At 36.7% G+C, this 15,675-nt stretch overlaps 2 protein-coding genes across 3 annotated transcripts; both read left to right on the top strand.

Annotated features, from left to right (window-relative positions):
- Nucleotides 1–6,441: 6,441 nt before the first annotated feature.
- On the top strand, nt 6,442–7,818 carry LOC122002964 (E3 ubiquitin-protein ligase ATL4-like). The gene has a single exon (XM_042558375.1). It carries the CDS (start codon nt 6,467–6,469, stop codon nt 7,553–7,555), a length of 1,089 nt encoding a protein of 362 aa, XP_042414309.1. The 5' UTR covers nt 6,442–6,466; the 3' UTR covers nt 7,556–7,818.
- Nucleotides 7,819–8,978: 1,160 nt separating this feature from the next.
- On the top strand, nt 8,979–12,211 carry LOC122024385. Of its 2 annotated transcripts, none has more exons than XM_042583013.1 (4): nt 8,979–9,226; nt 11,350–11,475; nt 11,574–11,628; nt 11,814–11,900. In XM_042583013.1, the coding sequence occupies exons 1-4, from the start codon at nt 9,089–9,091 to the stop codon at nt 11,885–11,887; spliced, it is 393 nt and encodes a 130-aa protein (XP_042438947.1). In that variant the 5' UTR covers nt 8,979–9,088; the 3' UTR covers nt 11,888–11,900. The 2 variants fall into 2 exon arrangements, with proteins under 2 accessions (XP_042438947.1, XP_042438939.1); XM_042583005.1 differs by having other exon boundaries at nt 8,982–9,226; nt 11,350–11,446; nt 11,814–12,211.
- The last annotated feature ends 3,464 nt before the right edge of the window (nt 12,212–15,675 follow it).

Here is a 15,675-nt window from a genome sequence, read left to right as displayed (position 1 = left end):
TGAGTGAGTCTCTATTAGCGCTTCTTGATTTACACTAGTCACCGATGAGAAACTTTCATTGGATCAAACCAGCCACCCCCATAATTAATTGGCTCAAAAAACTGGATATCTAGTGACAACTAAAAAAAGACCAAGTATATAGCCCCTAGCATGGTGCAGTGGCAAGGCACTATAAAAAAACCCCATTAACGACTGAAATTTTAATCTCTAATCTGTCGCTAAATGGATATAATGTTTCAAACTCATTTTTTGGGGTTGCCGACATCATTTAGCGACAGATTTAAATTTATTTCTGTCATTATACTTAGCGACAAAAATTTATAATCTATCTCTAAATATAGCGATGGACATTTTGATTTAGCAATGAAAAGTTAATTTTCGTCGCTAAGTTCAATGACGGATGTCACTAATTTAGTGATGGAAATTAAATATCCATTGTTATTTTTGCCAAAAATTTTGAGCATCCATTTATTTCACATTTTAAATCCTATTTACATCCAAATATATCAATCTAACGATACATCATTCACAAACACATCCACGATACAACATTACACATTCAGCATTCAATATTCACAAACCATCCACAATGCATTAAATCATCATTCACATACAATGATAGATCATTGACAAATCATCACAAACACATCCACAATACATTAAAGACTCATTCACAAACCATCATTCACAAACAATGATCTAACATTAAAAATCATCCATGCTACATTAACAAATATACACTCAACATTCACAAACTCATTCATTTATCAACAAAAAGTATTGTACATGATCAAAAATAATTTCATCACAAAAACAAGCACAAAAAGTTCAAATCCAACACATCCTATCCTACTAAAAAACTAGTATATTCATCACCATCTCATCTTACATCAAATAAAATACGATAGGTTATTAAAAAAAAATAAGGGCAAAACTACTCATATATGAAAAAATCATGCTTATATATGAATTTAAAGTTAAAAGAGATACACACAAGAGCAAAACTACTTATCAGAAAAATGAACAAACTAATAAACACAAGTTTTACATGTTTTAAAAAAAATATACCTTAATGAGACATTAAGAGTAGGGCTGTAAATGAACTAAACGTTCGTAAATAAGTTTGGTATTCAACTTGGTAAGAGCTTGTTTATGTTCATTCAATATACACAAACTTAATTAAATAAACAAATTTAAACAACTCGTTTAACTAAACAAATAAGCTTGAATACATATGTGTTCAGCTTATTAACATTTGTAAACAATGTTCGTGAATAATATTTGTGAACAATGTTCGTGAACTATGTTTATTAATAAAACTCTTATCAATTTACTAAGAAACTTTCAAAATGAACTCGCATATTTGTATTATCAAACTTAATAACTAATCAAACAAGCTTAATGTTGACGGGTGACTCATATTTGGATGAAGGTCAATACGATGGATATCATGGTAGAAAAATCTGTTAAGATTTTTGTAATAAAATTCTATTACAATTCTATATAACAGAATTATGTTATGATTTTTCATAATATAATTCTATTACGATTTTTCATAACAAAATTCTGTTACAATTTTACCAAGTTTGGGGTTTATGCACTATTTATAGGGATCATTGTAAACCAATTGTATAATCACAAGAATCGTTGAATGTAATTCTCTTGTATAGAGAGAATTCTAATAAATCTTTAGCCATTTTTGTGGAATAGGTGTTGGTACCCCGTGGTAGTTTTAATGTGATCAACCAAGTCAGGTTAGGTCCTGTTGGTGTTTAACCCTGTGTCTAAGTGTGCAGGAGCTTAGGAGCACAGGAAGTCGAGCGGAAGATGTGGCTAGCGAGAAGCATGGCACGGGACAGAGCCGACTGGCTCGGTGCGTCTGAGGGGTGAGGTGCTACGAAAGAGTACATTGGCAGACGAGAAGGACGCGTGCAATGGTCCAAGGGACGAGAAGCCGAAGCGGAAGTCTGCTCGAGGAGAAGGTCGGAAATTGGGTTCGAGTGAGCCTTATTTCGGTTGGCCAACATCACCCAGGCGATTGAAGCAGCAGGAGAGCAAAAGAAGGCTGAAAATGCTGCTGGAGGCACCTTCAAAGGAAGTTGAAGGCACTTCTACGCCTTCACTATGGAAGGCACCTTCCATGGCTGGAAGGCGCCTTCGATGAATAGTACGAAGGCACATTCCAACCCTATGGAAGGCGCCTTCGACCAGGCTTATTTTAGCCGTTGCCAAAGGATAAAATTTTATCCTTTGGAGCCTCGCTGGAGACGTCTTCCAACCCTATGGAAGGTGCCTTCAAGCCACAGATAATTATTTTCCAGGGGCTATTAAAAGACCCCTGAACTTAGGAAATACAACACAACTCCTGTATTCTTTTCCTAGCAATAATTTAAGCAATTAACAAGTGTGAGAGGCTTCTCCACCTTCACCGAAAGAGATTTTTAGAGCTTTCATTTGTCCTTGGATTAACAACCACCTAGGTTGTAACCAAGTAAATCCTGTGCCTCTTCCTTCATTTTCTTGTTGAGTATTTTAATTATACTATTGCTACTAATCTGAGTTGAATGGTCGAGAAAGGTGTTGTTTTACTTTTTGATAGATAAAATCATCTACCTCTTTTTGGCCCTACCTGTTCCAACAAGTAGTATCAGAGCCACGTTCGCTTCAGGAGGACTAACCGCCGAACGAAACACACGAGATGGTCGGATCAAACATCTACCCACCAAACTTCGAGGGGGATTTTGCTAACTAGATGAAGAAGATGGAGGTATTTTTCAAAACTAATTTTGATTTACTTTTAATAATGGAATTTAGTTTTGTAGCACCCGAAGGTAAATAAAAATACCATTGGAACAAAAAGGAGCAGACCGATTTCGTGGCAAACGACAAAGAAGAATTTCATCTGCTAAGCGTCTTACCACCACAAGAAGTTAACCGAATCGAAGCCTACGAGTCTGTGAAGGAGCTCCGGGAGAAATTCCTAGAACTACACGAAGGAACCTCGGAGGAGAAGCTCGCGAGATGGGATCTGCTCAGAAACCATATCAGCAACATCAAACTGGAAGAAGGCTAAACTGTTGCACACCTTCACTCAAGGATTCAGGAGCTCATCACTAGACTCATGAATCTCGGAGAAAAGGTAAGTAACTGAGATTCGCTAAGGTATGCTCTTAATGCATTCTCTAGAAATTCTGAATGGACATCATTAGTAGATGTTTATTATATATCTAAGGATCTAGATTCAACTAAATTAGAAGAATTATTTTCAACTTTTGAAGTCCATGAAATGAGATGTGCAGGTCCGAAGAAGGAGTATAACATTACCTTAAAGGCAAAGGCGGATGAACAAGATTTAGAATCTTCTCTCGATGTAATGAAACAACACTAATGGTACGTAAATTTAAAAAGTTATTTAAAACTAAAAGATTTAATCAAGTGCAGGGTAGAAAAAGAAGGATAAGATGCTACCACTGCAATGAAAATGGGCATGTGAAAGATAACAACCCTAAATTAAAAGACAAAGACAAGAGCAAGAACAAGAAAATGACCCAAGTGAACAAGTATAAGATATGAAGGCGGCGTGGGACAAAACACCGTCCAAATCAGAAATTGAAGTTATCGCCGGACTTGCACTAGTGGCAAGTCACCAAGGAGAAGGAGATGAATCAAGCTCGTCTGAAATTAGCATTGAAAGCATCGATGAAGGGGGAGCGACTTCGGAAGAAAGCAGTACTTCAGGAGAAGCTTCGGATCACGGGATCGATAAGGTAAGTCAGCTACGGTCTCTTCCTCTTGATAAATTATTTTAGTTTGTTAACTTATTAATAAAGAATTGTTATAAATTAGAAAAATAAGTTAAAGAATTAAAGTCAACTCTACCTAAATCGGGTCGATTAGAAGACTATGATAAAATAAAAAATGGAAAAAAAACTTTAAAAAATGAAATAGAAAATTTGAAAAATCGTGCATGCTTAAATATTCAATATGTTAGAAAATATAGTAAATTGAATTGATACCTTAAATACTATATGGCTAGATTAGGAAAATTTTACAGAAATACGTACCTAAGAAATTTTTAATTAACCTAGTAAGAATGAACCTATATTGGGTTTCAAAATCATATTTGGATTGAATGTTTTTAAATTATGACTTTCAGAGTAAATTAAATATTAAATTTTTTTAAGAGACTTTGTCTAGAAAGTAGTTGTTGTTCCAATATTCAAGAAGAGCTACTGTCTCGCTACAATCTAGAAGCCAATTATAAAAATACCTTAATTCTCTGTTAAAAATTAATAAAATATTTTTTTAATTAATTCTTATCTTTTAAAAACAGTTAGAAATTTTTTTTATTGGTTTTATTATTTTTATTCTTAGACTTTTAAATGAATCCCATTTTTAATGTGATCAAAAGGGGGAGTAGGGAAGAACAAGTCTAGAGGGTACTTGTAAATTTTTTTCTTGCAAAAAGGTTAAAAATTTTTACTTGAAAATTTTTTTTAGTAATTTTTTTTTTGTAATATTTTTTCTAGCCCTATGAAGGATAAAGCTTTATCCTTTTGCGCCTCGCTGAAGGTGCCTTCCAGCCCTATGGAAGGTACCTTCAAGCCACGAATAAAATTTTCAAAGGACTATAGAAAGACTTCTGGACCTAGGAAATACAACATAACTCTTGTATTCTTGTCCTAGCAATTGTCTGAGCAATTAATGAGTATAAGAGGTTTCTCTGCTTTCACCAAAGGAGATTTTTAGAACTTTCATTTGTCCTTGGATTAACAACCACCTAGGTTGTAACCAAGTAAACCCTGTGTCTCTTCCTTCATTTTCTTGTTGTTTATTTTAATTATACTATTGCTGCTAATTTGAGTTGAACGGTCGAGAAATGTGTTATTTTACTTTTTGACAGATAAAATCATTTCCCTCTTGTCATCCCTACCTGTTCCAACAGTAGACACGCTGTCGAACCACGATAACTCTTCTTCTTTCTCTCCTTGTCCTCCTTCCTCATGTTTGCTCCTTTTTGTGCGTCTTTGTCTTGTTGCTCCACGCGATCTCTTTCTCTCCTCTTTGTCCGCATTAGAAGTTGAGAGGTGTTGCCCCCCTCCTTTTTGCGCAATACTTACAATATAAAATTTTCAAAAAATCAAATAAACTTGAATTAAGAGTTCGATAACATCTAAACGAACTAAACTCAAACTCATAAAAAAAATTAAGTCAACTTTGAACAATCATTTTAACTGCTTGGTTTATTTTAGGCTAGACTCGACTTGACTCGGTTACCTTATCAAAAAAGTTTGAACACCATAAAGCTTGGTTTATTTTTGAATTTACTCAGTAAACGAACCAGATATAAAAAATACTAACTATAAATGTCGAAGGAATTAAAACAAGATTTTTCTTTAAAGAATAAGAAGGCTAGAACTCAAATTAAAACACCGCTAGCTACTGTGCCCCCAAACTGGAGGGTGTCTGAAAGTACTTGCAGTAATATGGCATCCAAGAGAATGGTTAGCCAGTCAATGGCAGACAACAGGCATAGACACAAGCTCTGAAAGGCTGCAAAGATACCAACTCGCTTTGTTGGGCAGGCATATCCAGAGCTACTGACTGATCTTTAGGGCAAACCACACTGCGGCTCTGCGAGCTGAGAGCAGCCGTGCATGGCCCAATTCTGAAGGCAGAAACGAGCTAGCTAGTACTGCACCAACTGCTAAAGCTTCCTAATTAAGAAGCTTTTTTTCTTTTGTGTGTGGCAAGGAGAGGGACTCCCTTTGGTTTCGTCTCCATCAGTGTTTCGTCTCGGGGGACCGGTACTCCTACACACCCAATGCACTGTCACGATTGCTTGAAAAATAAGATACAATGTAAGATACAATGTTATAACAATTACACATTATAGCAACTGATTGTAGCAACTGATGGGTACTTGAGGCGAATGTATTCGTCTTTTTGTCATTTATAATAGTGTTAAGAATAAGCTCTTAGATTATGGTGCAATAGAATAATGCTAAATTATTATCTAAATATTCGATTTTATACATTTATAAGAATTTTTCCTACCATAGGAAAAAAAATTACATCACTTTTAATTTACCCTATAATTTTTATATTTTCTCTTTATTCTAGTCCAATGCTATGGGCCACACAAAGAGTACAAAATTCAGTAAAAGAATCTGTTTACTCAAAATAAAACCTACAAGATACTCCTAGCATGACACTGTGCTATTTGACTTTATATAGTTCTTTACTTGACGGTCACTCCAAAATTGATTCCTCACAATTAATGTAACGATAAATTAATTCAAAATGGGTTTGTATTTTAAACTAAAACAGGATATTTTAATATTTATGATTTTTTTAGAGTATTTTTTATTTTTAGAAAAGAAATATTAGAGGGCGTTTTGAGAATTATACGAAATATATAATGCGGAGAGGAGTGAAGCAAACCAAATTAAGCGACCGACTTGCTATGGCTTCTCCCTCACGTCCGCCGCCGTCTGCTCCGCCTTCACAGCGTCCCCTCAAACACCTTCCTCCGGCGGAGGAAGTCTTTACAGAAGACACCAGCAGCTCCGCCTCTTTATCCCACAACCCCAGTCTCCTAATCATCTCCGCCATTATCGCCTTCGTCTTCATCGCCTCCGCCTTCATCCACCTCCTCCTCCGCCTCCTCTCCTCCCGCCTCCGCAGCTCTTCCGTCGCCGCAGCACCCCCTCCGCCGCCGCTTCCGCCGCCGCCGCCTTTGCCACTCCCGAGGCGATCTGACTCCCATTCCTCCGCAGCTGACTCCGGCTTCTCCGACAAAGACAAGGCGGCTCTGGTCGATTCGCTTCCGCTGTTCTCCCTCGCTTCCTCCCTCTCCGTCCTACCCAAATCCTCCCCGGATTGCGCCGTCTGCCTCTGCCCCTTCCGCCCGCACGACGAGCTCCGCCTCCTCCCGGCCTGCCGCCACGCATTCCATTCCCAATGCGTCGATCCCTGGCTCCGATCCGCTCCATCTTGCCCGCTCTGCCGCGCCTCTATTGCCCTCCCGGCCGCACCCCTGCCGTCGTCGCCGCCGCCGCAACCGCCGCCCCAAGATCCCTCAACGACCGGAAGCTTCCGTGTCGAAATCGGAAGCGTCAGTCGGAGGGGGATGACGTCGGAGGCGGATCTGACCGCCGGGAACCATCCGCGGCACCTGCGGACGTTCTCGTTAGGGTCGTCGCTCGAGTACATTGTGGACGAGGAAGTGGAAGCAGTGGTGGCGTGGATTCCGAGGCGGACGGAGAAGGAAGAGAAGCGGGGAGCGTCGGCCGAGCCGGATCCCCCGCAGCCAGCCGCGGAGGTGGCGGAGGTGGCAGGGGGAGGAGGGAGAGGGTGGCTGAGGGATCACGTGGACCGGTTAGCCTCCTCGGCTTCGTCCACCTTATCTTCGTTGCAGTTCTCCGGGCGGTGGAGCCACCGTTACGACGGCGGCGAGGGAGGACGGTGGTCGCGGGATCTGGAAGGGAGCGCGCGGCGGGAGGCGGAGGAGGGCGGCTACTACGACTTCTACAGGTGGCTGGTAGGGGCATAACTGTCAGAAGCTTCTTTAGCATTAGTCAAATGACGATAATGCCCACGATATGCCTCAACAACGACTGGGTAACTTCGGAGAGCGATTTTGATCATTGTTTAGGAGTTAATTTCAAATAGATAACAGTAATGAAGTCATTAGTGCCACTTAATCCAGCTTAATTTGAGTTGTATTAGCACAAACGAAGATGAATCCCGTGATTTAGTAGTTTAGAAGAATCAAAACAACATTAAGAAGATTGGACCAGTTTTATATTGTATTTTATAAGAAGATCAAGTATTTTAAATTTTATAATTAAATATCTCATAAATTAAATATTAATGGGCACCTATTTAAATATTCCACTATCAACTATTTTAAATTTCACCTTTAAATATATTTTAATTTAAAAAAAATAAAATGAGAGAAATCACTCAAGCATAACTCTATGCCTAATAATTTAAAATCTCTTCCGTAATATCTCCTTTTAATAGAGAATATTTAGAGAAATATCTTTTTTAAAAATTTATTTATGTGATTTGAACCCGTGATCATAAAATTATATGAAAATAATTTTATCGCTATATCAAAACTCTCTATATCTCAAATTAAGATATTCTCACTTTATATTTTGAGGTATTCTCACTAACTCTCGGATGAGTATTATGGCTTTTGCTCCAATAAGGAAAATATCTAATTTTGATGGTGGCAAGAAGCGTATAAGGAGGATAAAACGCAGATTAGAAATTAGAATACATATGGAAATTAGTAAAATATATACTCAGCTTCTTTTCTTTTTGATTTACAAACAACAACCGTTATGTGATTATAATTATTAAAATTATATACTCCGAAAATAAAAAATATTTTAAGAAATAAAATTAGATTGATATTGTTTTGGTAATTAATAAAAAAATGTTTTTAAATTATTCTAATAATTAAAAAAACGCACTTTTGATATTTGCTGTTTTTTCTTTATTTTTTTTTTATATATTTCCTCTCCCTCATGGCTCTCTCATTTTGTTGTAATTCAAATCCTCTAGTTTAGTTCATAATTACTGGTTCTCTTTCCTTTCACAATTTATCCGGTTAAAATTAATGGTGGTATACAATGCTGGTCCTTTGTTAGATTCATCTTCCAATGTGGATTATAGTTTGGGTCGAGTTAAATGACCGGAGACCGTCAACGGTTGGACGAATTGTATGGTATTGACCGGAGGCCGTCAACGATTGGACGAATTGTATGACATTGACCGGAGATAGCCCATCGACGATCTTCAATCACATGACTCGATCTAAATTATAACTTAGATAAAAGATGAAAACAGAAACATTCTAACTAATTTGGACAGGATTTCAAACATAATCTGACGTGTAAATTGTGAAAATATCTGATATCCCTTTTTCTCCCTTTCTCCCTCCTCTTCTTCTGTCCTTTGTTTTTCTATTTATCCCCCTCTTCCAAGTAAACAAGGCCCGAAGTAAAGACCTGGCCGCACTTGGGCCATCTAATTCGCAACACGCCGGCCACACCACCGCGCATCGACAACGCCGATGGCCGTTTTGGTTCCTTCTGTCCTCGCGATGGCCGCTGGAGACTCCGACGACTCGCCGAGCGTCTTTCTACCCCGACTCGTAAACGGCGCCTCGCGGCTGGCCGTCTCCAAGCCTTCCTGGGTCGTCCGAACGGCGGTCAGTAACTCATGCTCTCCGCTCTCAATCCATGCTCATTCCCAACTAGATCTTCCGCGTTCTCTGAATAAAATTACACGTAGGGTGTGAAATGAGAAACCTTTACAGATTCACAACGACAGATCGTCGTCTAGGGTTCAAGCTTCAGAAGATACTGTAACCTTTGAACGCAGAGTCTCACTATAGTGGTACAATTTATGGATCATAGTTTTATCAGACCTTCATTAAAAGTTCAATTTTTGTTCCCTAACACCAGAACTACTGAATGAGGCCTTATTTCTCTGATTTCTCACGGTTTACACAATTGAGATGAGGAGATCGATCGTTTAGGTTTGATTGTAATGCTCCATGTTTTGTCACAATTCCATGTCTCATTAATGTGTAATGAAATGTTGATGTCTGTTTGCTGCCTTATAAATATGTACTAAAATATACTATGCCACTATTGTTGATGTATCTGTATTTATATACCTTAAGAAGAGGAGCCGTGGCACAACGGTAAAGTTACTGCCGTAGGACTCGGACCCAACGTGGTCCAACCCTTCCCCAGGACCTGCATAGGCAGGAGCTTCATGCGCTAGGTTGCCCTTTTTTATTTGTGTTTATATACCTTAATGATACAGCAATGGGATGCTTCATCACCTAAATACCAAATCAATCATGACTTGCGAGTGCATCTCATTTGCCTGATCGAAGTTTTGAGTCAAATAGATATGCACTTAATTTTCTTGATAATTTCACCATTGAGTGAAAAATGAGTATTTCATGGAAAATTATGATCCCACCACACAATAGCACAACTACACGTTTGGATCGACATTGCTTTTGATTAGAAGACCTAGAGAAGAAATGTTTTATATGTGTTTATTAATGCCAAATGAGATGGTTGAGTGGTCAAGCTAGTTGCGTTGAACAAACTAGTAGAGCAGAAGTCAAGGCAGCTAGGTCCCTTTGAGTCGGACGAACTGGAGAGACACATTATGCTATTATGATGAGATCGACATGTCTTTTTATAGAATTTTTTATTAATATTTTTTTGTGAGAATTATTCCTTATATATTCTTTATAACATTTATTGTGACCAAACATAAGAATAGTTATTCTATGTTTATAAACCAAATTAAGCAATACTTAGTCCTTATCTATTCTATCATTTAGGAATAAGTATTCAGCAAAAATCAAAAGGGCTCCCTATGTTGAAAAATATTAAAAGGATGCTCCATCCTTTTTTTACTAATTACTAGATTGGTCCAACACTATTATAGTAGTTTTGGTTAAAATTGTTCCAACGCTGGTCAAATTGCTCCAACTTGGTTAAAACTGCTTCAAAGTACTCTTGTAGCAATTTTTGCCAAAAATTACTACAACATAGAAAACTTTTGACTAACATAGATTAGTAGTTTAGGTCAAAATCATCCACATTATAACAATTTTGACAAAAGTGCTCTACATTTTAACAGTTTTGGCCAAAATTATCATACAGTGTTGGACCGGTCAAGTAAAAAGGGTAATTTTGGAAGAAAAATTAGGATGAGGTGGTCTTTTGATATTTTTTCAGCATAGGATGCTTTTTTGAGGATAGCAAAAATATTGGACTCTCTTTTGATTTTTTTCCCATAACTATTTTATTCCTCTCCGTGAACTAAACACACCATTAAAATGTCTAAGACCATCGACTATGACGTTGGAAATGGAGCACAAGCTTATGATGCTTAATGGGTTAATTATAATTTTTTTCAGTCGTATAAGGTCTTCCAATGTGTTAGAGATTGCTAGCTTTTCTGAAATCCAACTTCTCTAAAATTGACAGTGTTTAAAGATGAACCATCAGTTAGTTTTTTGTTAGTTCATTGAATCAGATGCTAAATATGAACTTTGCCGCATCTCTTAGACAAATATTCGGTGCATCATCACTAAGTTCATCATCATCATTAAGCCGTATATGTGGATCAGCTGACAACAATAATCAAGCCATATATGTTCTTCTCAATGAAAAACATCAATTACTTGTATTAATTGTAATTAGCAGTCAGCTGACAACAATAATCACATATACATGTTTAGACATTTCTTTTGTATCGGAAAGCCATATTTTTAACATTTTTTTGTTACATTCTCTAAAGTCTAATGTCCGAAGAGAGAAAATGAAGAAGCCAGATCCACCCTGCGTCGTCTGTGCTGGAAGTGGAAGAATTGATTGCCACAATTGCCAAGGAAGAGGTCTCTCTTATGTATCCAAATATCAATCTGTACTGCCTGCATAAACTCTACAGTTCTTGCCGAAACTCCACTCTTCTTATCATCATTTTTTTCTGCTCACTTCTCATTTTTAACTTAATTTGTGCAGGGAGAACAAATTGCCTGGAACTGGCCATGCTTCCCAAGGGTGAATGGCCAAGATGGTGAGATAGATCTAAGTTATCACATGTTGCTACCACCGTTTACATTGCCACCATGTTGCACGAGAATGGAATATACAAAACCATTCGCTTTTGAAAGAATTTGAACTAATTGTGCTGCGGTCCAACTTGCCTGCCTAATTGCATGGTAAGATCTGATAAGAAGTAAATTATATGAACCATTGCAGGTGCAAGGTTTGCAGTGGGAGTGGACTTGACTACTGTCACCGATGTCTCGGAACCGGAGAGTACCGTGATATAATGGGGTTTCATCTTAGGAAGATGAAGCCTCCTCAAAGATTAGGCAACCCAATGGACGACCATGGAACTGCTAGGGGCGTTCATTCGACTGGAGATGGTAGTTGATAATGGAGGAAATCAAATGGCAGTAGACCAAAAACATCAACAACAATTCATAATGCAAGAATAGAAATAGAAATAGAAATAGAAATAGTTCTTTTATCTTTGAAAGTGTTGGTGTGAAATTGTATGTAACTTGGTAAAAAAATAAAAAGTTTTTGTACAATAACATGTAAATTCAATATTTGTTTTTTTTAATGCTAATTAGAATAATGCTGTTCCAATATTTTTAAGTGTAGTGGTTTGAGTCTATGCACCTCTTTCCTTTATGAATGTAAGGTAGATATGAGTGGTTGCTGACAAAAATTATTTAGAAAAAAGATATTTGTGTGATGCAAGTCTTTTATAATGAAAAGAATTTTGGGTAAAAACTAAAAGGGCATTCTAAATTATATAAATTATCAAAAGGACATTTTATTTTTTTAAAAAAAATTAATTCAAAGGGATGTTCTCTGATATGTTTTATTCTGAAAATCTTTTATTTTAGAGTTGTATTAGCTATTAGTAGGTGATGTGTAGAGATTATTTTGTAGTTATTATAATGTGTAATATCTCATATAATATTGTTGTAATAGTGTAAGTAGATATTTAATAACTTCTTCAACCGTCTAATCACTACTTAGTAGTTTTTATAACTATTTTAAATTGATTTTAACTTATTTAAAATAATTTTAATAAAATTTAAATAATTTTAATTAAATTGATAAAGGGTAATTGTAATATAATAGTATTCAGAATTTAAAGTTAAAAATTTTTAGAATTTTTTATTTAGCTAGAATGATGTAATAACTATTATATTCTATTAAAATACTCTTTATCATGTTAATTAAAATTATTTAAATTTCATAAAAATAATTCTAAATTAATTAAAATCTCTTGAAAATAGTAATAGATGTTACTAGCTGCTATAATATTATAATAGTATTGTATTAGATGATATACATTGTTATAGTTATAAAATCGTTTCTACATAGTAGTTATTGTTAGTGTAATCCGTCTCTATAGTTTCAATGTTTGATAATATATCTTGTTGGGTCACTTCGGAGTTAGGGGGGGTGAATAACTCTCTCGCTTCGTTGAAGATGATTTGCAGCAGAATAAACTCAAAACAAGCTCCTCCAATGCTAACAAAATGGATTTACTTAGTATCGACCTCAAATGAGGTGACTAATCTAAGGTTCCGACCCTTTCTCACACATCCACTATGTAAACCCTCCTTTCGAAAACAATCCGAAGGTGGAGAAGCCTTGTATAAGCTCACACACAGAAATACAAGAAGAAGAACAAAAAAAGCTAACACAATATGAAATCTTACAAGATTTACAACATAATGAAACTCTAGCTTCTTACTTTTTACTTGTATACACCTCTTGATGAACTTGGAAGTGCACCAACACTTCTCTCTAAATCTCCAAGAATTGGAGTGAAGATCTGTGAGCTCGATGAAGAGAGTGGGAGAGGAGAGTTGCTGAAACAGTGCTCATGTCCACCTTTTTCTTCGGCTCTTTGGGCGCCTTAATCGATTAAGAATCTCCTTAATTGACTACCACATCAACAACTTGCACAACGGCTATTTTTCTGAAGTTTAATCGATTACCCTAATTGATTACACATTCCTAATCGACTAGCCTAATCGATTAGGTATATTTATATTTGCGCAAGCACAACCCGTAAGCAATTAAGCAACCTTGCTTAATCGCTTGTTAAAGCTTATGTGAATTCATAAATTCTTGGCTTAAGCAATTAACCTAATCACTTAAGCCAACCTAAAAGTCATTGTGCTTCGCAAATTTCTTCTTAAGCGATTAGGCTAATCATTTACTGATCTTAAGCGGTTAGGACAATCGCTTAAGCAATGGTAATCGATTATCTTAATCGATTACCAACCCTAACTTTCAAACCTAAGTCTAGGGTTTCTTCACCCAACATCCGGTCAATCGTGACCTATTGGGACTCCTTCTTGCCTAGCATCCGGTCATCTTGATCTGCTGGAACTTTTTCACTAAGTGTCCGGTCAATCCTTTAACCCACTTGGACTTTTCTCCTCGTGCCAAGTGTCTGGTCAACTTTAATCCATTTGGACTTATCGTCTCGTGCTAAGTGTCCGGTCAACCTTGACTCACTTGGACTTCCAATCACCAGGTGTTTGGTCAACCATTGAACTACCTAGACTTTTAACTACCTGACTTTACTCACCAAGACTTTTCATCACCTAGTTTTACTCACTAGGGCTTTTTAACAGCATAACTTCACTCACCAGGACTTTCTAACTACATGACTTCACTCACTTGGACTTTCCAACTGTTTGACTTCACTCACCAAGTTTTTCCACCCGGCTCCACTCACCAAGACTTTCACACCAAGTGTCAGGTCAACATTGATCTGCTTAGATTTTCTTCTTCTACTAACCTTCCCATTGGTCTTGCCCTTACCTATCCTCTAGTTAAGACTTCCCAATCAAGCATCCAGTCAACTTTAACCTATTTAACTCTTCTTCACATCGAACTGGTCAACCTTGACCAATCTCCCCTAATGGATAATTGTACATGCAATCTCCATATATTATCAAAAATCAAGACTTACACATCAAGCCAATTCAAGCTTAGTCAAATTGGTCAACCTTGACCAAGGAAAATTACACCAATAATCTCTCCCTTTTTGATGTTTGACAATGCGTTTAAGTTAGGCTAATCCTATAGCCTCAACTTCTTCTTCATGCCAAAGCATGAATGAGAGTTTCCTTCATTCTCCCCCTTAACATAAGAGTTTCACAATCTCCCTCTGTGAATATAGAGAATTTCCTAACTTAAATCCTAAATTTTCCCCCTTTGGTATACATCAAAAACTCTTCTCCTTAAGAGTTATCTCATGTTGCTTACAACCCGACTTGTTGTTCACAACACCACAATCACTACAACAAAAACTACAAACGATAACGGATATTATCCGTTGTCGTAGGGTCAAAAAACCGTTGTAACTGAGGGCGTTGTAGAATGTATTGCCCTATGACAACGGTTTTGAATCCGTTGTCTTTGTAGACATTTGACAACGGTTTTTATCCGTTGTTGTTTTTATGCTCAAAATTTGTTTATGAAGGATACGACAACGTTTTAAAACCGTTGTGGTAGATAATTTCAACAACAGAAATAAACTGTTGTGGTAGATTCTTTTTACAACAGATTAATTTTAAAACCGTTGTGGTAGATAATTTTAATATGTTTTACAACAGATAAAACTGTTGTCTTTTTATCACTTTTTATATATAAAAAAAATCCGTTGTGGTTACGTACTTTTTACAATATTTCTAACCATTGTCTTTAATGTTCATGTTGTAACATGATAATATCAAACAACCAATCTTTATTTAATATAAACAAACCACCAATACAAAACTAAATATTTACTACATTCAATCCATGAAAATGTTATCTTCAAATTTCAAAAATTAACTACACAAGGAAATTAACAAACAACCAAGCTTTAAGCTTCTGCTTCCATTTCAAGGAGGCCTCTTTATGATCTAGAATTCTCTTCTTCTTCTCTTTAATGAATTGTAGGAACTTCTTGTAGTCCATTTGATACTATAGAAGAACAACTTGAAACCTGCATATCCATGAAATGATGTAAGGAAGTGCATCTCACAAAGAGAAAAAATTAATGTTAACTCTTCTAGGATATCATGAGTCAAAA

This window comes from Zingiber officinale, chromosome 1A (genome assembly GCF_018446385.1).
Source record: "Zingiber officinale cultivar Zhangliang chromosome 1A, Zo_v1.1, whole genome shotgun sequence".
Lineage (NCBI taxonomy): Eukaryota > Viridiplantae > Streptophyta > Magnoliopsida > Zingiberales > Zingiberaceae > Zingiber > Zingiber officinale.
The sequence above is the reverse complement of the archived record's forward strand: the minus strand, read 5'-3'. Positions and strand labels throughout refer to the sequence as shown.